The 21,925-nt window shown below is 40.0% G+C and overlaps 1 protein-coding gene across 1 annotated transcript in view; it reads left to right on the top strand.

The window, feature by feature from the left end:
• bmpr1bb (bone morphogenetic protein receptor, type IBb) overlaps positions 1-21,925 on the top strand; it is a 132,358-nt gene that overhangs the window by 89,358 nt on the left and 21,075 nt on the right. Inside the window, exon 3 of the mRNA XM_034192499.1 lies at positions 1,914-2,227. Coding sequence (XP_034048390.1) covers positions 2,143-2,227 — 85 coding nt within the window. The 5' untranslated portion in view covers positions 1,914-2,142. The remainder of the gene's footprint in view (positions 1-1,913; positions 2,228-21,925) is intronic.

The raw sequence follows: 21,925 nt of genomic DNA, 5'->3' as shown, positions 1-21,925 counted from the left end.
TCTTATGGCCTCAGACAGTGGACTCATCTCTGTGCTTGTTCTGTTAGACCTCAGTGCTGCTTTTGATACTGTTGACCATAAAATTTTATTACAGAGATTAGAGCATGCCATAGGTATTAAAGGCACTGCGCTGCGGTGGTTTGAATCATATTTATCTAATAGATTACAATTTGTTCATGTAAATGGGGAATCTTCTTCACAGACTAAGGTTAATTATGGAGTTCCACAAGGTTCTGTGCTAGGACCAATTTTATTCACTTTATACATGCTTCCCTTAGGCAGTATTATTAGACGGCATTGCTTAAATTTTCATTGTTACGCAGATGATACCCAGCTTTATCTATCCATGAAGCCAGAGGACACACACCAATTAGCTAAACTGCAGGATTGTCTTACAGACATAAAGACACGGATGACCTCTAATTTCCTGCTTTTAAACTCAGATAAAACTGAAGTTATTGTACTTGGCCCCACAAATCTTAGAAACATGGTGTCTAACCAGATCCTTACTCTGGATGGCATTACCCTGACCTCTAGTAATACTGTGAGAAATCTTGGAGTCATTTTTGATCAGGATATGTCATTCAATGTGCATATTAAACAAATATGTAGGACTGCTTTTTTGCATTTACGCAATATCTCTAAAATTAGAAAGGTCTTGTCTCAGAGTGATGCTGAAAAACTAATTCATGCATTTATTTCCTCTAGGCTGGACTATTGTAATTCATTATTATCAGGTTGTCCTAAAAGTTCCCTGAAAAGCCTTCAGTTAATTCAAAATGCTGCAGCTAGAGTACTGATGGGGACTAGAAGGAGAGAGCATATCTCACCCATATTGGCCTCTCTTCATTGGCTTCCTGTTAATTCTAGAATAGAATTTAAAATTCTTCTTATTACTTATAAGGTTTTGAATAATCAGGTCCCATCTTATCTTAGGGACCTCATAGTACCATATCACCCCAATATAGCGCTTCGCTCTCAGACTGCAGGCTTACTTGTAGTTCCTAGGGTTTGTAAGAGTAGAATGGGAGGCAGAGCCTTCAGCTTTCAGGCTCCTCTCCTGTGGAACCAGCTCCCAATTCAGATCAGGGAGACAGACACCCTCTCTACTAAAACTTTCCTTTTTGCTAAAGCTTATAGTTAGGGCTGGATCAGGTGACCCTGAACCATCCCTTAGTTATGCTGCTATAGACTTAGACTGCTGGGGGGTTCCCATGATGCACTGAGTGTTTCTTTCTCTTTTTGCTCTGTATGCACCACTCTGCATTTAATCATTAGTGATTGATCTCTGCTCCCCTCCACAGCATGTCTTTTTCCTGGTTCTCTCCCTCAGCCCCAACCAGTCCCAGCAGAAGACTGCCCCTCCCTGAGCCTGGTTCTGCTGGAGGTTTCTTCCTGTTAAAAGGGAGTTTTTCCTTCCCACTGTCGCCAAGTGCTTGCTCACAGTGGGTCGTTTTGACCGTTGGGGTTTTTACGTAATTATTGTATGGCCTTGCCTTACAATATAAAGCGCCTTGGGGCAACTGTTTGTTGTGATTTGGCGCTATATAAATAAAATTGATTGATTGATTGATTCTGCTCTGATCTTAGTTTCTGCATCTTCTTGGCATGTTGCGTGATTATGTGTCTGTGGCAATTGTTCATAAGGCTTTCACTGCAGCCTTTCACGCCGCATTCGTCCCCCATTCCCACCCACAGTTCTGCCTCACCCTCCGTTGTCTTTATCTATTCTCCTCTTTCTCTATATGAGTGATGTGAGAATCTGTAAGAAATGCCTGTGTGTGCATCCAGAAACTCAGCTGTTCCCTCTGTATGAAAAACGTCCCCAGAAAGGGCTGGACAAATAGCACAGTGAGAGAGCAACATCCCTCCTCACCCCTTCTGCTGTCTCTTTCTGCCTCTGTCTCTCCTAGGCTGTCAGTGTGGAGTAGCGCCGGAGGCTGAGGGGTGGCTGTATGCTGTGGGAAGTTGCTGAGAGTGCAGCGATCAGGCGCACGGGGGACGGGCAGTCACTCAGACACAGAAAGACAGCTGGTACTGCTCCACAAGGGATATAACACGCGACCTCACAACTTTGCCCCTTGGACGGGCGTGCTCATTGGGGATTTGAAGGAGGTGGGCAGCTGGACTGGAGCTGGCGTGATGGTGAGGCGGCTGCCTCAGGAGTGGGCCTGGCGGTGTGTTCTCTTTTTGGCCGGGCTGGCATCGCTGGGCCGTGGCGCTGATGGTGAGTACTGCCCTGGATATGAGTCTCTGCTGTGTGTTGTTCCGCTGCAGTCATCTCTAAAACACATATCAAGACTCACTGATTAATTAAACTACAATGTAGAGCAGGTAGCTCTGTGGGATGAGGAGGTGCGCTACCAGCATGTAGACCTGAGTTCAGTTCTTGGCCTGTGTCCTTGAGCAATAAGACACTGCGTCAGCATCGTCCAGTCCACCCAACTGGAAATAGACTGGGGGAGTAACCTGTGATGGAGTGGACTTTATCTTTGGGCCTTTATAACATTTACTTCTAATATACGTACAGTGACACAAATATGTATTCTTCAAGTCCTGAAGATGCAGATGCACATTTTAGTGTCTTTTGTTTTTGTCCTATCTGACGTAGGGTGGCATGTTGACGAGGTTATCTTTTTGCTGTGTGGTATTTATGATGGGTAAAACCTATTATGAGTTCAGCGGGTGGCCAGCGTGAGAACGGGTGTGCATCTATCTGTCCCGTCTTCTCCCTGTGTTTCTGTTTTGACTTGTTTGAAGATGGACCGCCAGTTGTCTTTTACGATGAATGCCAACACTGTGACGGCACCCCTATAAGGTTGTGACAGGCGTGGAGGGTCGACGAGCTCACAGCTTCAATAATACATTTGTGCTCTACATTTGTGCTTCTTTTTTCAATGAAAGAAAGAACTGTGGTTTACACATTTACACTAATGTAGTTTGTTTGGGATTTTCTTGCTTTTAGTTTTGTTATGAAAACATCTTAAATGTTGGAATTTTTTTTTTTTTTTTTTTTTTGCTGGTATGCTTAACTTTAGGCTGTAGGACCAATCAAATCAAAGCATGAGCAGCATCTGAAGAAGTTCAGTCAGGGAATTTAAATCCTTTCATTGTGGAACTGAAAAATGTGAATGTTAATTTTGTTTGCAATATGTCACTTTGCTGCTATTAACATTTATTAGTTGGGCTTCACATAAAAGCATTGAAAAAGAATTGATGTGATTTTATCAATGTCAATGCCATTATCAGTTTTGATTATTATTCAAGTTCTTTATCAATTCCCCTTTCAAATCCTGATCAACTTTCTGGTTTCATGACATCACACTAAGGGCTTTTGCAACACCAAACTGTGAGAAAAACATGGAGGCACTGATGACAGGAGTTGCTAATGTCTGGGGGATATGATTCTGATGTATTGAAAAAATCATAACCAGCTCTCAACAGGAACCATTTCTTGATTCCCTTCACTACTGAAGTTGGTAACCACCTAAACATCAGTTCTAGAAATTCCCAACAGTTAAACAATACCAACATTTAAGAATTTTAATATAAATTTAAAAGCAGGCAAACCCAGTGACTTGGCAACAGAATGGAGATCAGCTTTGGCTTCCTCCATCAACATAAACAGTGACTAGATAGGAAGGTTTTTGGAACTGAGAGGTCACTTTAATGCCAATCATTTATCTCTTACCTAATTCACTGTGATCCTACATCATAATACATACAAACTACAGGGGAGCTATTTGGAACAAAGGAGGTCACTTTGATAGGTGGCAAACATTTTGAAATACTATTTTTACTCTAATAAACACTCTCTAATAGAAGCCCCCACCACCCGTTGATTTTTTTTTTTTGTGGCATTGCATGTAGTGAAATTGTGAATTCCTGAGACAACAGAGTAAAATTAAATAGTCCTACCTCATTCCACAAAATCTTATCAACTCTGTTCTGGTTTCCATGTTATTGCAGCCGCAGTGCCTCATATTTCAGGCCCTTCACTGTCACACAAATGCCACTTGCTCCCCTCCACCAAGCAGGCAGCCATTTTGCTGTTTTCACCAGGGTTACAAGCTTATCCTTGTTCCTACACCACTCCCAGGTGCGTTTCCTATCGACTAGGAAAATCCAAGCTGCGTGGTGCTTCTGCTTCTTTTCGACTTCTTTCACAAGTTTTAGCTTGAAGGCTGCCAAGTAAAAACGTTTGTGCAGTTATTTTATATAATTGTGTATCAGCTACTGCATGCAGAAGAATATTAATTTTGAGTCTGCGCTGCAGCCGCAGCCGAGTGTGAAGCGTCCGGGATGAAGATCAGCACCTCCAAATCCGAGGCCATGGTTCTCAACCGGAAAAAGGTGCTTTGCCCTCTTCAGGTCGGTGGAGTGTCCTTGCCTCAAGTGGAGGAGTTTAAGTATCTCGGGGTATTGTTCACGAGTGAGGGACGGATGGAGCGTGAGATCGATAGACGGATCGTGCAGCATCTGCAGTGATGCGGTCGCTGTCTCGGACCGTCGTGGTGAAGAGAGAGCTGAGTAGGGGGGCAAAGCTCTCGATTTACCGATCGATCTACATTCCGACCCTCACCTATGGTCATGAGATTTGGCTCAAGACCGAAAGAACGAGATTGCGAGTACAAGCGGCCAAGATGAGTTTCCTCCGCAGGGTGGCTGGGCGCTCCCTTAGAGATAGGGTGAGGAGCTCGGTCACTCAGGAGGAGCTCGGAGTCGAGCTGCTGCTCCTCCACGTCGAAAGGAGTCAGTTGAGGTGGCTCGGGCATCTTTTCCGGATGCCCCCTGGACGCCTCGCTGGACAGGTGTTCCGGGCACGTCCCACTGGGAGGAGGCCCCAGGGAAGACCCAGGATACGCTGGAGGGACTGCATCTCTCGGCTGGCTTGGGAACGCCTTGGGGTTCCCCCGGAGGAGCTGGAGGAGGTGTGTGTGGATCGGGAGGTCTGGGCGGCTTTGCTTGAGCTGCTGCCCCCGCGACCCGACTTCGGATAAAGCGGAAGAAAATGGATGGATGGATGGATGGATGGAGTCTGCGCTGCTTCTCTTGCATGTACAACCCCAATTCCAATGAAGTTGGGATGTTGTGTGAAATATAAATAAAAACAGAGTACAATGATTTGCAAATCCTCTTCAACCTAAATTCAATTGAATACACCACAAAGACAAGATATTTAATGTTCAAACTGATAGACTTTATTGTTTTTGTGCAAATATTTGCTCATGTTGAAATCGATGCCTGCAACACGTTTCAAAAAAGCTGGAACAGGGGCAACAAAAGACTGGGAAAGTTGATGAATGCTCAGTGAACACCTATTTGGAACATTCCACAGGTATACCTGGTAAAGTAAAAGAGTGCGGGTACTAGACTGGCCTGCCTGTAGTCCAGACCTGTCGCCCATTGAAAATGTGTGGCACATTATGAAGCGCAAAATATGACAACAGAGACCCTGGACTGTTGAACAACTGAAGTCGTACATCAAGCAAGAATGGGAAAGAATTCAATCTACAAAGCTTCAACAGTTAGTGTCCTCAGTCCCCAAATGCTTATTGAGTGTTGTTAGAAGGAAAGGTGATGTAACACAATGGTAAACATACCACTGTGCCAGCTTTTTTGAAACCTGTTGCAGGCATCCATTTCAAAATGAGCAAATATTTGCACAAAAACAATAAAGTTTATCAGTTTGAACATTAACGATCTTGTCTTTGTGGTGTATTCAATTGAATTTAGGTTGAAGAGGATTTGCAAATCATTGTACTCTGTTTTTATTTATATTTCACACAACATCCCAACTTCATTGGAATTGGGGTTGTAGTACGCATGTACATTGTATAGCGTAAAGCCGCGCTGTGTACAGCATGTATGCATGGACGCGCAGGCAAACTATAGTCAATAAACGCCCCCTTCATGAAAATTGCACACCCCCAATGCATTTATTAGAGTAAATATGGTAGGTCCAGCTGGGCAAGGATGGGCTTTGAGACGTTTGCCATCTTATTGACTGAGATACATTCTAAAATCTCTTTTTTTTTTCCCCCCTCTGTGTTAAATATGCTGCATTCTGTCCACACTCTGGGTTCATGCCATCTGTATTTGTGTCCATTTTTCTGAGAGCTTTCAGATACAGATGCAACAGAACAATACCACAAGAAATCATTGAGGCAGTGTTGTGAAAGCCATAGCAAGACACAACTCTTGGCAAAAGGACATAGTGAAGACAGTTAAATAATGTAATATTTTAATGAGCATTTTATATATATAGACATAATTTTGACAAATTGGCCGCATGGACCTCCTCCGTCTACACCTCTGTCTCTGCTTTTGTTTCTTTTGGTTTAGATACATTATTATCTCTTCTTCGACTTTAAACGGGGTCCGCACTTCCCTCTAGTGTATGTTTTGCTTCACTTCTGTGCCCACTTAAAGGATGTATGGCAGTATGAGGGCAGTTATGGTTTCACCATTTGAAATATATCAGTAGATTTATGTATATAAATGGACCATAAATTAGTCTGAACTCTACACAGTCTATATCTGTGGAAATCTGATCTACACCTCTTTGTTGTCTGTACACTTTCATGTTGTTGTTAACTAAGAGTTATACGAGGTCTGTTAGATTGCATACACCGATTCACATCAGTAAGAAAATAAATCAGGACGTTAAAAATATGCATATAGCGACTACAAAACAGAAAGCAACAAAGTTATTTCAAACTGTTAATCATGCCAGGGTTTTATGGGATCGAAAGTAAAAACCAAAGGGCATATTTGGGGGGCACATAAATATTAGAAGCATATTTTCAAAAGCGGAACAGCTTCCACATCTTCTGTCGGACTCAAATTTAGACTATCTGTGTCTCTCGGAGACCTGGTTAAAACCCCCCTTAAGTCACATAATAGTACCTGGATACAAAATATATAGAAATGATAGATTAAATTGCAAAGGTGGAGGGGTTATGATATATGTCAAAGAATATTTGCAATGTGAACAACTGGACTTACCCAACAACAATTTAGAGTGTATTGGTGTAAAATTTACATTATCACCTGAAATGTCTTTTCTTGTATTTGTCCTCTACAGACCACCGTCCGCTAAGGAAGATTTCTATGATGACCTGGGTCAATTGTTAAAAATTTATAGTGCAAAAGAAATTATCCTTTTGGGGGATTTCAACTTAAATTGTATGGACAAAAAAACAAGAAAGAAATTGAGTGACATGCATTAAATATCAACTGTCACAGTTAATCAATAAGCCTACCCGAATCACCAATAAATCACAAACGTTACTGGATTTAATTCTTAGTAATAAAGTAGACCGTATCTCTAAAATAATACAATTTAATAACTGGAATGTCTGACCACAATCTTACATTAGTTGCATGTAAATTATCCCGATTTAGGACTAAAAATCAAAATAGAGAAATAAAGGTAAAATGTGTAGATATTATTCCAAAAAGAAACTTAGAACCTTTGGAAAATGATCTTGGGCTGATTAACTGGGATGGAAAAATTGTAGGACCCGATTGTGAAGACGTGGCAAATCAAATAATAAGTACAATCCAAGACATATTGTCTAGATACAGGAAGACAGTACCAATAAAAGATAAAAAGCAAAATATACCCTGGTTAAATGAGACCTTGAGGCAAATGATGAAAATTAGAGAGATGGCGTTAAAAATGTTTTTAAAATCAGGCCGGAATACAGATCACATAGTATTTAAAGGGATGAGGAACAAAGTAACATCAGAACTCAGGAAAGCTAAAGCGAATTTTTTTCTAAATAAAATAAAAGAAGCAAAAGGCAATAATAAAGCCTTATGGGAAACACTAAATAAATTGATGGGCAAAGATCATCAAAAATGTGAAATTACACAAATTAAATGTTGTAATGAAATTTTTAATGATAGCGTAAGTATTGCAAATAATTTTAACACATATTTTATCAATTCTATATATGAACTTAGCCAAAAATTCACTCCAGTGTATCCCCCAAAAAAAGACTAATAACAGATAACCCAAAATTGAACCTATGCTTAACTAATGAATTTCAGGTAAAAAAAATTTTTGGTTTCTCTGACAAATTCAAAAAGCAAAGACATCTATGGAATAGACTCTGCGCTCATTAAAAGAAATTATGACTAACCACTAACAAGGTTAACGAATCTTTCAATTGAACAAAATTCTTTTCCAGATAAAATAAAAATTGCAGAAATAATTCCTATACACAAATATGGTAATAAACAAGAAATGGAAAATTATAGACCGATTAGCATTCTTCCAATATTTTCCAAAATCATAGAAAAGGTAATGTCCAGGCAAATAATTGACCATCTAGAATCAAATGCGTTGTTACATCCTATGCAGTTTGGTTTTAGAAAGTACCATTCTACAGATACAGCCTGTAGCTATCTCTTGGAAAACATAAAATCAAATTTAGACAAAGGAGGAGTTGTTGGAGCAATTTTCTTAGACTTACGCAGAGCGTTCGATACCGTAAATCATGAACTTCTCTATTCAGAATTACAAAGATTCAAACTATCAGAAAACACAATAAGTTGGTTAAAATCTTATTTATCAGGGCGAAATCAATGTGTCAGAATTAATAATGTAGTATCTGAGATAAAACTGTGCAATATAGGTTTACCACAAGGGTCAATTTTGGGTCCGGCATTATTTTCTTTATATATAGATGATTTACCTTCAATATGTGACAGTGTGAGCATACAAATGTACGCAGATGATACAATAATATACACACACAGAACAAATATGACTGAGGTTGTGAGCAAATTAACTATAGCCATGGGAAGAGTTTCTACCTGGCTTCAAGAATCCTGTCTAACATTAAACTTGGAAAAAACAGCAGCCATGTATTTCACTATTAAGAATAAAACAACAGTATATCCAAATATTATTATCAATGATCAAATTATAAAAAATGTAACTGAGTTAAAATATTTAGGGCTTACATTAGATTCAACTCTGTTTTAAGAAGCATATAAAAAAGATCTCAAACACTTTGAAATTTAATTTACTTACTTTTAAAAGCATAAGAAATACATTAACAACAGAGGCTGCAAAATGCTTTCTAACTGCAATGATAATACCTCATTTTACTTACTGTATAACAAGTTGGGCTCAAGCAAATCTAACAACGTTAAGACCTTTGGAGTCCCTGTATAAAAGGGCTCTTAAAATCCTTGATCAAAAAGTATTCAATATCATCATTGTCATATTTTGAGCAAATATGCTATGCTCAGCTTTGAAAATTTTATCTTTTTCCATGAGGTTCAAATGGTATACAAAATAGTTCATAATCAAGCTCCGCCACCTCTCATGAACTTCATTCACATGTCCTCTGATACAACAACAAGGGTAACAAGAGCAACCACTCGGAGGCAGTGTACCATTCCCAAATGTAAGACTGCTTTTGCACAATCAACATTTTCTTACAGAGCCACAAAGAAGTGGAATATATTATCAGAAGAAATAAAAACACAACCAGACTTTAAGACATTTTCTGTAAAGGTAAAATCATGGCTTGTTCAAAACCAAAGATGTAGGCACTAAATATATAGCACTGCTAAAGGTAACACTGAACATGTATTCTGATTCTATATAGAAATTGAGAGATGAACTGTATGAAGGGTGAATATTTTTTACAAGTGTTTTGATATTGTACAGTAATTGAGAGGTTTAGATGAATTTATGAATGTCTTGACAATTTTGATGTTTTGATGCTGCATGTTATGAGTGACAGGGATGAATTATGAATGGTTGTTTTAAACGTTTTGATATGGCACAGTATTGTAGAAATGAATGACGTAAGAATGAATTTAATATTATATATTTTATGAATTTAGTATTATATATTTTGTAGGTTTGTTTGTGATGTATTTAATAGCCCTATGTGTATCCCCCTGACCCTCAAGGACTACAGATGGAAATTAGCTGTTGCAGCTACAATCTGGTACAAACATCTCTGCTTGATGAGCATAATGTAATTGTATGCTGTCCTTGTACAAATAAATGGAAATGAAATGAAAGTTAGAAAAGTATCAGACCTTTTTATTTTTTTGCAAAAACCTGATGGATTTGAATCACGTGTGCTTGCATGAGCAAACCTTGAACCTTCGTGCGCATGCGTGAATTTTTTCACGCCTGTCGATTGCGTCATTTGCTGGTAAGCAGCCTTTGTGTGAGGACATGTGCAGTGCTCTTGGTGGATTTTCATTACAAGGAAAATGACGGAACGACTGGAGCAGCGCTACTGCATCAAATTTTGCCAGAAACTGAGCATCAGCCAGGTGGAAACCATTCAGAAGATTCAGACGGCTTTCGGTGACAATGCTATGGGCATCACACAGATTAAGGAGCGGTACAACCGGTTTAAAGACGTCCGCACAACGGTGGAGAGCGAGCCACGCTCCGGTCGGCCATCAACATGCTGAAATGACCAGATCATTTCCAAAGTGAACACTGGGGTGATGCGGGACCGTCGTGTGACTATCCGAGAAACTGCGGAAGAGGTGGACATCAGCACTTTTTCGGTACATTCCACTGTGACAGAAGATTTGGCCATGAAAAGAGTGGCTGTGAAATTCATGCTACTGCTGACAGCGGAGCAAAAGCGCCTCCGTGTTGAAGTCTCACAGGACATGCTGTGACATGCCCACCTCTTCCACAATTTCTCGGATAGTCACATGACTGAAAAGTCACCAAAAGCCGTCTGAATCATCCAAATGTTTTCCACCTGGCTGTCGCCCAGTTTCTGGCAAAATTTGATGCGGTGCTGCTCCAGTCGTTCCGTCTTTTTCCTTGTAATGAAAATCCGCCGAGCGCACTACACATGTCCTCACACAAAGGCTGCTTACCAGAAAATGATGCAATCGACAGGCGTGAAAATGTTCACGCATGCGCACAGAGGTTCAAGGTTGGCTCATGCAAGCACACGTGATTCAAATCCATCAGGTTTTTGCAAAAAATAAAAAGATCTGATACTTTTCTAACAGACCTCGTATTTGGTTCCCTCATGTGCAGTTTTTCTGTGATGATACTGTGCATTATGTCAGTTTTGTGTCATGCCTTAGAATGGTCATGACATGACACCCCACTAATCTGTAATCTGAGCGAGGTTTCTTACAGTGAAACAACAACAAACATTTGGGGAGATTTTCCTTTCCACTGTCACTTATGTGGTTGTGACTTATATTATGGCTTGGTGCTGTATAACGAATTGAACTGAGGTGAAGATTCCACATCTGAAATATATTTTACTACATGTGTGACAAAGCATGATAAAGGAGAGGCTTAGAAAGCAAAGTTATTGATACATTACACTGTATCTGGATAATGGGTGCATTTAAAAGTAAGAGGAAGTAATGCTTCCTCTTACTTTTAAATTTACCAATATGTGCACCCAGATGTACCAATATAACTATAATCAACAAGACACTGAATCACAGTATGATTAATGTTAATGTAATGGATTAATGATTTTCATCAAAGTTGGCAGGAATATTCCTTGAGTGTCTCCATATGATTACCTTTAGGAGCAGATTCATCAAAGGTTCAGGTCATTAAAAATATAGTCCAACAAACATGATTAGCATGATATCTCCACTAACAATAGGACTATAGAGATGTTGTGAATTTCACATCAATCTGACATCAAATGGTATGAGTTTACTATAAGATATCCCTCTGATGCCTCACACTGTGATATAAAGCCTGTTTAGAAAAGACTCCATGCTACAAAAAGCTGTTAAAATTGTAGGTCAGCTGAAGAATGTCTTATTGACAGAATGGTTCAGAAAAAGCTGCAACTTTCACAGTTGGTCATCACATACCTAAGCTGCTGATGAATGTGCCTTCTGAGAGTTTCCGTTAGTCTGTGAGGATGGCGTTAAATGTTTAACTTCCCTTCCAGTCAGAAGTGTTTGAATAACAGTCTTCATAGAGGTACTGTATGCAAGTGATGTGGCAAGATACAATAAAATTACAGACAAAATAGTTTGTTTGAAGAGTTTGAGAACTGTTGAATCCCAGTTTTGAAGTACCAGTGGCAAACTTTCAGGGTAGACTGACAAATAGTAGATGATATGTTTGGGACAAGTGTGGTCTCCATCCGTTTCACTACTTCCTGAACCAGCACTTTGGTCACCAGTTGCTTTTGTCTGTCTCCTCTGTAATGATCTTTTAAGGAGCGTCCAAATGAGTATAACATGTGGTAGGTTTGCTCATAAATCTACGTGGCATGCTCAGTTTGCCACCTGTGTCTGCAGGCTGGTGAAGTTCACACAGAATAGATGAACCTGCACGTCACTCGTCCTCTGGCAATGCAGAGGGACTCCAACAGAGTTATGTGATGAGATGTGAGGTGCATCTTAAAGGGACTGCAAAATGGATTTTGATGTACAGTATGTTTTAAGATAAACTATGATTGTAATTTCATGTTCAGTGTCTTCATAGTGCCACAATTCTGCAAGTGTGTGAATTCACTGTTAAGTAAAATTTAGAGCTGAGACAGCTTGTTTTGAATTTCCGTGGTCTGTGATTGCTGTGGGACACGCCCATTCAGCCTGTACTCTGTGTGTCAACCATTACAGTGATCTACTCTGAAAAGTGGGCTTGTCAGTGTGGAACTCCCACTTGTATCAATTTGCATGCATACAGGTGCCATGAAATAGGGGGAATCTGTGTTTTCAAATGGTATAAAACAGGTCAATGCCGGATGGAAAGTCACCTGACAGAAAACAGTAAGATTTGAACACAGACAATGCAAACAGCAGCGCTCTTAAATAAAAATTTAAAATGTTATAAAACACCCGTTGGCTGTCGGTTGGAGGAAGAAACTCAGCATTGGCATTGGTCATTTAAAAACTATTGCTTAAGCACTAGTTGTCACCTGTACTGGTTTGTTGAAAAGGTGTATAAAACAAACCACGGTTTTCTTACTGCTTACCTACACCCTGTTTCCACCGAGTCCACAGCCGAATTGTGACCGAAAAATGGCTGTCACTCTCATTGACTCCCACTGGGGTTGCAGGCTGGTCACAGTGGCTTCTCCATGGTCGTAAAAAAGATCCCTCTTGGTCACTGTCACTCTCCATCACTCCCCATCAGTCTCCAACAGGTGTGCAAGTGTATTGAACTGTTCAAAACAGTTGCACAAGTTGTGCGACCAGTTAACAGATACATGGGTCTCATAATGAGTCTTGATAAATTCTCACATCTCAGCTCCACTCTCAACTTGATCCTGTGTGTCATAATAGACAGTTGACTCAGTTAACTCTGCATGGAGCTGCATCAATGATTGCGGATATTAATATATTTTTCACTCGCACAATGCAGTCGCAATGCAAGCTTGGGATAAACGCAAATAACAGATCACAATGGAGACCAGCCAAGAGTTGACAAAATGTCATGATCTTGTTGGTCTTGTATAGGTCTCAGTCTGGTGTAAATGGGGCATTAAATCAGATGTTCTTATTTGTTCTTTACTCGTTTTGTTTTCACTTTGTTCCATGAATATAAGACAGCTGCTATTGTTTAAAAAGGTAAGGTAATGAAAAAAGATTAGATCCTACGAATTATAGGAACAGGCTAAAAATATGCTCGATTTCAATACCGATTCTAAGCTGATAAATGCAGAAAGCCTGCTGTAGAGGACAGACATGAATAATAAGGACAAACTCTGGAATCATCTCCAAGTAGAGTGTTTTCATTCAACAACGGTCTCCAAATACCACAAAATGTCAGTGTTTCTCTGCCGGAACGTCTCATAGTTTTAATGAGGCAGTCAGTTTTGTCTTTATCGCCAGCTGTTTTATGTGTGCACGTGTGCAGAAGTTGTGCCTCAACTGTGCTTTAACTGATGCACATTATTTCCACAGTTAAAATGAAGATGTTGTAAATGTTTTAGTATGTATTTGTATGTTTTGGATGTTCTTGTTTTTTTACTCGGGGGTGTCACAGTGGACAGGGTATCAGTCTGCATGTTGATTTGGCACAATTTTTACACCGGATGACCTTCTTGACACAACTTCAAATGGAGATGGAGAATGTGACAATGTGGTTTAGATACTGTTTGAATGAAAATACCACTAAACCAGTGGAAAACTGGCTTGTAGTAGATTTACTATAAACCTTTAAAAATTTGATACAGTTTTTGGTACAACTATTTATAACTTGATTTTCTTGCTTTAGTGTTTGTTATGTTTGTTATGTGTTTGTTTGTTATGTCTTACTATGGAGAGACCTTTTAAAATTTTCACTGTAAGTGATATCCAAATAAACATTATTATTGATTAACAGCACATTGATATTGTAATAATCATATGCATGTAAGTACTACAGTAATAAATAACACTTAGATAGATGTAGAGAGCAATACATTTAGTTTTACTTCTTGTGTGAAATATTTATGAAGGCATTACATAATATTTATAATAATAACAACATTAATAATAATGATGATGACACTGAATTGACCATACAGTAGGTGTGAATGAAAGTGTGATTGAGATTGTCTGTCTATTTGTTGCCCTGTGATGAACTGGCAGCTTGTCTATGGTGTATACCGCCTTCTGCCTAATGACCGCTGGGATAGGCTCCAGCTCCCCTGTGACCATTAGAAAATGGATTAATAATGTTACATTTTATTTACACAGCATTCATGAAAACCAGATGGTTGACGTTGCATTGCCTGTAACTTTTGTTCTTGGGGAGACACCTGCGTGGTGTAGACGTCGAGCAGGATGAAACAGCAGCAGAACTGAGATCTTCCAGAATTCTGTGTTTCCTGCCAGGATGTGGATACAGTTCCCCAGTGCAGGATTTGATCCTTCTACACATTTTAACGCAGTACAGACGCTGTTGGAGTATTTTCATACAGTAGAAGTGTAAAGTCCTGTTACCTCTTGCACGGATATGCATCTGGAAGGTTATGGTTTGAAAATCTTGTCCTTACCTTGGAAAACCTTACAGGGTCCAAAGGGTGACCCTGATGAACAGTGATATTCTGCCATTGTGCTGCAGTTTTAGGTTATGCTTTATTTTTCAACTGCAAACATTGACTTAAATTGGCAATCCCTTGCATTTCCTTGGAGCTGTAATGTTGTTGCACATGTCTCATCTATGGGGAATTTCCAAAAATGCCAAGGTTGTAAAGGTGTGCTACAGATGTGCCGATGTTGTTTTTGCACATCACATGGTGCAAATCTGGTATGTTATGTCATCAAACCATGTGCTAGATCACATTCATGGGCAACCATGATCTTCACATGCCAGTTTGTCAACGTTGTGGACTGTGACTGTCTGGGATACATTCCCATAAAAGTGAGAAGAAAGCTTAAACTTGGCTTTGTGAAGTTGGGACTCAAAATGATGCTTCTGTATCATGTTCAACGAACAACAAACTGCAAGGTGGACACATAACTATAAAATGTCTTATATTTCTTGTTTCATGAGCTGGTGAAATTTAAACAAATGAGTCTGATAGAGTTTGATGGAGAATCTAGATGGTAAAACAGAAGCTTCTACCCACCTTTTTAGCAGATGTTACATTAGGGTGTAAAGTGACATATTGTGGTGGAGTTAAGACCATAATCCCTCAAAATGCATGTAACAGTGTCTGACTTCGGTGGCTTGTGGCTTGTTCCAGGAACTGTAGACCGCATGGTTGGAGAGATGAGCCGGGAGAAGGTCAGGAGCATCTCGTTTAGACTAAGTTGTTTCAAGAGTATGGTAAGAGTAGTATCTGTTATTAGTTTCATTAAATTTAAGTGTGTTCATTTAATCTAATGATTCTGAAAGCACTCCCAACCAAAACAGTAGATCTAGAATTTAATCTGCTGTGCTTTCCATGAAGAACTCCCGCCAAATGATACACACACAGAAATATGGAATTACAAATATGTCTCAATGGTATGTAATGGCACATAGTACAAGAAAAACAAAATTTAACAACAAAATAAAATAACTTATTGAAAAAACTTGAATAACTACAGCTTGTACCATGTGTTTACACTGATTTTCTAAACATGATTTGAAATGAAGCTGTAGACTGCTAATTTAAACTGGAAACTTGGCACACTTTAAGTGTGCCAAGTTTCCAGTTTAAAGGTAATAATAGGTGCCGCTGTGATAGGTTGACTGTATTAGATGCCCACAATGCACCCCTGAATAATGCTGAGATTTAACCCTGTGCCTTGGCACTCAGATTTTGAATTGTGTAAATGATAAATGGACTGCATTTATATAGAGCTTTTCCATCTGCATCAGACGCTCAAAGCGCTTTACAAATAATGCCTCACATTCACCATGTGGTGAAGGAGGGTGCTACCATACAAGGCGCTCACTACACACCGGGAGCAACTAGGGCCCTTAGTGTTTTTCCAGTCAGGCTGGGATTTGAACCAAGGATCTTCTGGTCTCAAGCCCAACGCCTTAACCACTAGACCTTGTTCTGTGAATTGTTTCTGTAATTTATGTTTGTAGCACGGCCCAAGCAGAGGGTCACCCCTTTAAGTCTGGTCTGCTTGAGGTTTCTTCCTCAGAGGGAGTTTTTCCTTACGACTGTTGCTCTGGGGGTTGGTAAGGTTAGACCTTACCTGTGTGAAGTGCCTTGAGGCAACTCTGTTGTGATTTGGCACTATATAAAGGAAAAATAAATAAATAAATAAGACCATCAGCATGTGTCAGTCTGTCTGACAGTGTGTTTGTCATTGTGCAACAACATTCCCACGTTAAACAAACTCATGCAAAGGAGTCTCTAGGTCGACCCTGGATGTAGATTTTGTCCAAGTCCACCATCCCTTCCAGGAATCGATCAAGAGACAGTCTTCCTTATCACCTAGGGATTGCCATGATACCAAGCTCCCAAACACACAAATGTCATTGCTGAGATGCGTCAATCTCTCAATAAGTTTTACACTTTCACCACATACAGATACACTTCAAATGGCTGAATACAGAAATTCTTTGAAAGCCTGGATTAATCAGTAATAAACTAACAGGTTAGTTCCAGTCTGTATGATGGCACATTTAAATAATTCTGTAAAAGCCATTTGTCACTAAGTCTGTGATGTATGATATTTACTAGGGATGTGAATCGTACAGCAACTCACGATTCAATTCGATTCCGATTCTTGGGGCTTACGATTCGATTCAGAATCGATTTTCGATTCAAAGAGCTCTGAGAAATAGTTATATTACTTAAAAAACGTTTATGTTTAAGAAAATGCAGCTTTACAAGGTTAATCAAGTGATTCTAAAGATGTAAATTTACTTATCTGCTTTGCTCGTTCTGAGTTGACTGGCAGTTTAGTGAAGCGCTGGTCAGTAGTCGGCAGAGACCGCTGCTCCGCTCCTTTTAGCTCCGGGTGATGACGTAGCATGTGGACTTGCGGATTTGAAGTGTTTCCGAAGTACTTAACTTTCATTTTGCATATTTTGCACACTGCATAAGTCATGTCAAGCTCCTTCTTATGCAGCAAATAATAAAATCCAAAATGCGCCCAAACATTTGCCTTCAGCAAAGACAGTGCTGGCTGAAATAGCTCTTCATCCGCCATGCTAAGCTTCAGCTCACAAATGTTTGAAGCACGCCGGACCCCCCGCGCCCCTCGCGGAGATGCTGTAGTACGGAAGCCGTTGCCTGACAAACAGTACACACAGCGAGTAAGCAAGGAAATGTTTAATAAAATGCTTTTTAAAAATTGATTCTTGGACATTTTGGACCGATTCAGAATTGTAATAAATAAGAATCGCGATTCAGATGTGAATCGATTTTTTTTCAACACCCCTAATATTTACTGAGAATATAGCAAGAGCCAGTCAGTCTGTACACGACTGTCTGTGTTTGTGTCTTAAGTACTTGTGGATATAGCAGATCTGTGCTGTATTCACACACACGTGGAACATTTTCTGTTACGGGTGTGAACTTCAGGACCAGCTTCTGTTCTGACAGTGGGGTTGAGGGTCACTGTGGATGGTAGAACTGGAGCAGTCGACAGGTCTTCCTCCGTAAACTTGTTCCTGCCTCAGTGTCCTTCTTAAGCCTGGTGTTTATTCCACGTGGATGCGGATGTGCCAGTGAGCATGGTGCAGTTATGCCCCTATAGTGGAATAGGAGTCAGTTTCTGAACCAACACGGACAGTTGCTGGAGTGACATAAATTTCAGGTCATCAGTGATTGGTCAAACGAAGAGAAAGAGCATAAGAGAGAATCAGAATCCTTTTATTGTCATTTTACAGTGTACACAGTACAAAGTATAATGAGATTAAAAAGGTAGCAGCTCTCTTTTCAGTGCAGTGGTTGATGATAAATAAATGATAGTTAAAATAAAATAGAATAGAATAATAAGAATGAAGGAAAGCAAAAACTGTACACAAAATACGAGGAATGTGCAAAGATGTACGACAGTAACTGCAATTATAACAGAGTTCCATAGCAGAGGAACATTATATTGCACATGAGGGGGGAAAAAAACAGTAATATGTATTAGCAAGTGCATTAAAGGTTCTTGTTGTCGTTGTTGTTATCATGAAATAGCGTACTGAGTAAAAGTATGGCAATAAACATAACTGAATGCAATGCAAATGATTTTGTCTTCAAAAATGTTGTGTTTTAATTTTAATTTTTTTAGTAGAATATCATAGCTACAGTAAAGATGACTGTCTGGTATGCAAGTGTACTGCCGTTGTGTTTATAGCCTCAGCCAGTGTAAATATAACCTCCCTGCCAAAGGTTAAAAAAAAATGAGTCTCCTTCATACATTGAACAAAAATTGTTTTTATTCCCATTTTTCATGAGTTGAACTCAAAGTTCTAAAACATTTTCTACACAAAAGACCTGTTTCTCTCAAATATTGTTCACAAATCTGTCTAAATCCATGCTAGTGAGCACTTCTCCTTTTACCAAGATAATCCATCCCACCTCACAGGTGTAGCATATAAAGATGCTGATTAGACAGCATGATTATTGCACCAGTGTGCCTTAGGCTGGCCACAATAAATCTTAATTCAATAGATCTTTGAGTTCAGCTCCTGAAAAATGGGAATAAAAACAAAAGTGTTTATATTTTTGTTCAGTGTAAATGCTAAACTTTATTTTTCAGAATTTCAGAACAGCTTTGCCCAACAGTGCTGTGAATGAACCATGAATGAACCATGTCAGTCCAGGCTCACAGGCAGTCCGTCTCAGAGCCTTCTGCAGCCACGTGTGTGTGAACCAAACACCCGACCCTCACGGCACTCCATGGTCACGGATGCTAAACAAAAACAGCATGTTGGAAGCTGTACCGTGGTGACCTGGTGTCCGTGTAGCCGAGGAGGAGGCGAGAGATCGGAATGTGCACTTCAGACGTGTTCTAATGTAGAACATGCATGCTTGTGCACTCGCATAGGTGCATGTGTCTTGTGTCTTTGAAGCCTGTTGTGGGTGAAGGGGGGTGGGGGTGTGTTGGTAAGGTGGTCGAGGACATATGGCCCCTTTGCAGTTTGGTCGTGACCCCTTGAGGTCAAAGTGCTCTTTGGAGACACTGGGGAAGATGCCTTCTTGGAGGTGATTTATCATGTCCACCTGGACTAATTTATCTCCCTTGTCATCCTCTGAGCTTCAGCCGCCTGTGATGAATCTCTGTGAAGCTCTCAGATTAAAAAGCTACAGCGCTTATGTTAATTGGAACACTTCATAGAGCTAATTTTTGTCTCTGTGTCTGCTAGAAAATAAATCTTACTAATGTCAATATTTCACTCATCGCTACTAATGGCAGTAATTGTACCACACATCGATTTCCAGTAACCTCTTGATGGAAATACAAAACCCAATATTATAATACTGTTGCTGGTATTGATCTCCGGTCTCTAATGAAATGCAGTTTCAGCTGCATCTAAGAGTGGCTTCACATCACACAGTTCTGCTTCAGAATAGCTCCTCTGGACAGTCCGTCCATCGGTTTCCAGCACTTACAACAAAGGCAGCATGAAAAAGAGCATAAATGTGTTGTCTACCATGTTCTGGATGATCTTCAGTCATTCCTACCATGGGCATGGCACTTGTGTGTTCCTGCATGTTATTCCAAGTGGAAGTGAACATAAAACCTGCAAAAGTACGTACCCAGGTGGATCCCAACAGACTTAACTGTCTATGTTCAGTGCAAAGGAGCGGCAGTTCTTTTCTGAGTATTTACCAGATGATAGAAGCCTTCACCCTGTCCTGAGTTTTGACTGCAGCCACACAGCTGATATCACTCACACAGAGTCCATGATCATACCGTAGGTGAGGATTTGAGATGCACAAAGACTGTTAAGTGTTATAACACTTTGAAGTCTTGCCTGAGTTGCTGCTGATGCCGATGCAATCCACTCAAAGAGTGACGCTCTGTTTTATCCTCACACACGAGCAAAGCCTCAGGATACCCAACTCTACAAATGGGTGAAAATCACTTAACACTTGACAAGTAAATCATAGTGATTTAGCTTTATAAGTTGTGTAAATTCAAGTTTTATTTGTTCATCATTTAGTCAATTTTTGTATTGTTAAGGCAAAGTGTGTTCGTCTTTCATGAAGAAAAAATTGTAGAATTTTTTTTCACAAACATTTATTATTAGAAATATTTTTTTAAATGTGAAGACTAGCGGGTTAGTCAATAGATTACATACTTGTGCAAAAACACAACAGATCTTTAAACCTTTATGACCCAGTTACAAAGCCAAAGCAGCATGCAGTCATGGTGATGGTAATCTAACATTTGACCCCAATGACTTTGTCCCTCACCCAATTGATTGACCTCTGGCTGACCTTACAGGGCAATTATGGAATCCACCCGTGTGTGCCACATTTTGTTTAAATTGGATTTAAAATTAAATTTCTCTACTTTGACCTTTTGCAAAATACATTTTTTCAGGGCAATTTTGGAGTCGCCCTTCATTGACAAACCAAATTTGGTAGAAACCAGCCAAATGATAACAGACTGACAGAAAAGAGGTTGACTTCAGTGTTTGATCTTTGGCAAGTTTGCCGGGTAAGTCATGAACCTCCATATGTTTTCCAAGTTTGGTGTGTATCAGAGTTAAAGGGGGTTGAAAAAAACAAAAAACCTTAAAGTTTTGATTCAGACTTTAAGCTCATCCAGTGTCGTCATCAATTAACTCTCAAGCAGTCCTGAAATATAGGGTAAAAGAGTGTAATGTTAGAAGAATATGAGCCCAGAAGTCTTAAACATAAGTCAGAAAATTGTTATGTGTCGACGCGGGTTGAGGAGCGGACCTGCGTCAGACAGAACCCAGCACTAAAAATAACCAGAAAGCGGTTCCAATAACAAAACAATGTATTTATTACACCCATTAGTGCATAATAAAGTGCAAGAACTTAAAAGCGTCCCTCTGGTGGAGTGACTGTTGGCACGCTCTCCAGCGCCCGTAAGGATCAAAGCCCGGCGCTCCTGGACCCACTACCACCGCCAAACACTCCCCAGGTGGACACAACAAACTGACTCTCTGTGAAGCAAAGAAGAGGTGAGGTAAGTCAGCAGTTACAACAATATCTTTCAAAAGACACAGGCTATCAGCAACACATTCAGGTCTGTATCTTTTTTAACTTTATGCAAATGAGCAGCTTCTCACAACAGGTGGAGGATCAATATCCGCATGCCACCGCAGTGAGAAGCAAGCTGCACAATTCTCATCACAATTCAAGTATACTGTGTAACAAAACACCAAGTTACTATCAACAATTAGTCAAACACTTAATCACCTTTGATGTGTGCTGACAGCATGTGTCCTCACCCTTCCTTGCTTCACGGGCTCGATGTGTCAAACCCAGGCGCGGTCCTCAGCGTCTCACAAACGAACATCACAAGGTCGAGTTCCCGGCAGTTCTGCTTGAATCACACATGACTTAAATGCAGAACG

Source organism: Thalassophryne amazonica, chromosome 17, assembly GCF_902500255.1.
Source record: "Thalassophryne amazonica chromosome 17, fThaAma1.1, whole genome shotgun sequence".
Lineage (NCBI taxonomy): Eukaryota > Metazoa > Chordata > Actinopteri > Batrachoidiformes > Batrachoididae > Thalassophryne > Thalassophryne amazonica.
Note: the sequence above shows the minus strand (reverse complement) of the source record. Positions and strands in the feature narration are given on the sequence as shown.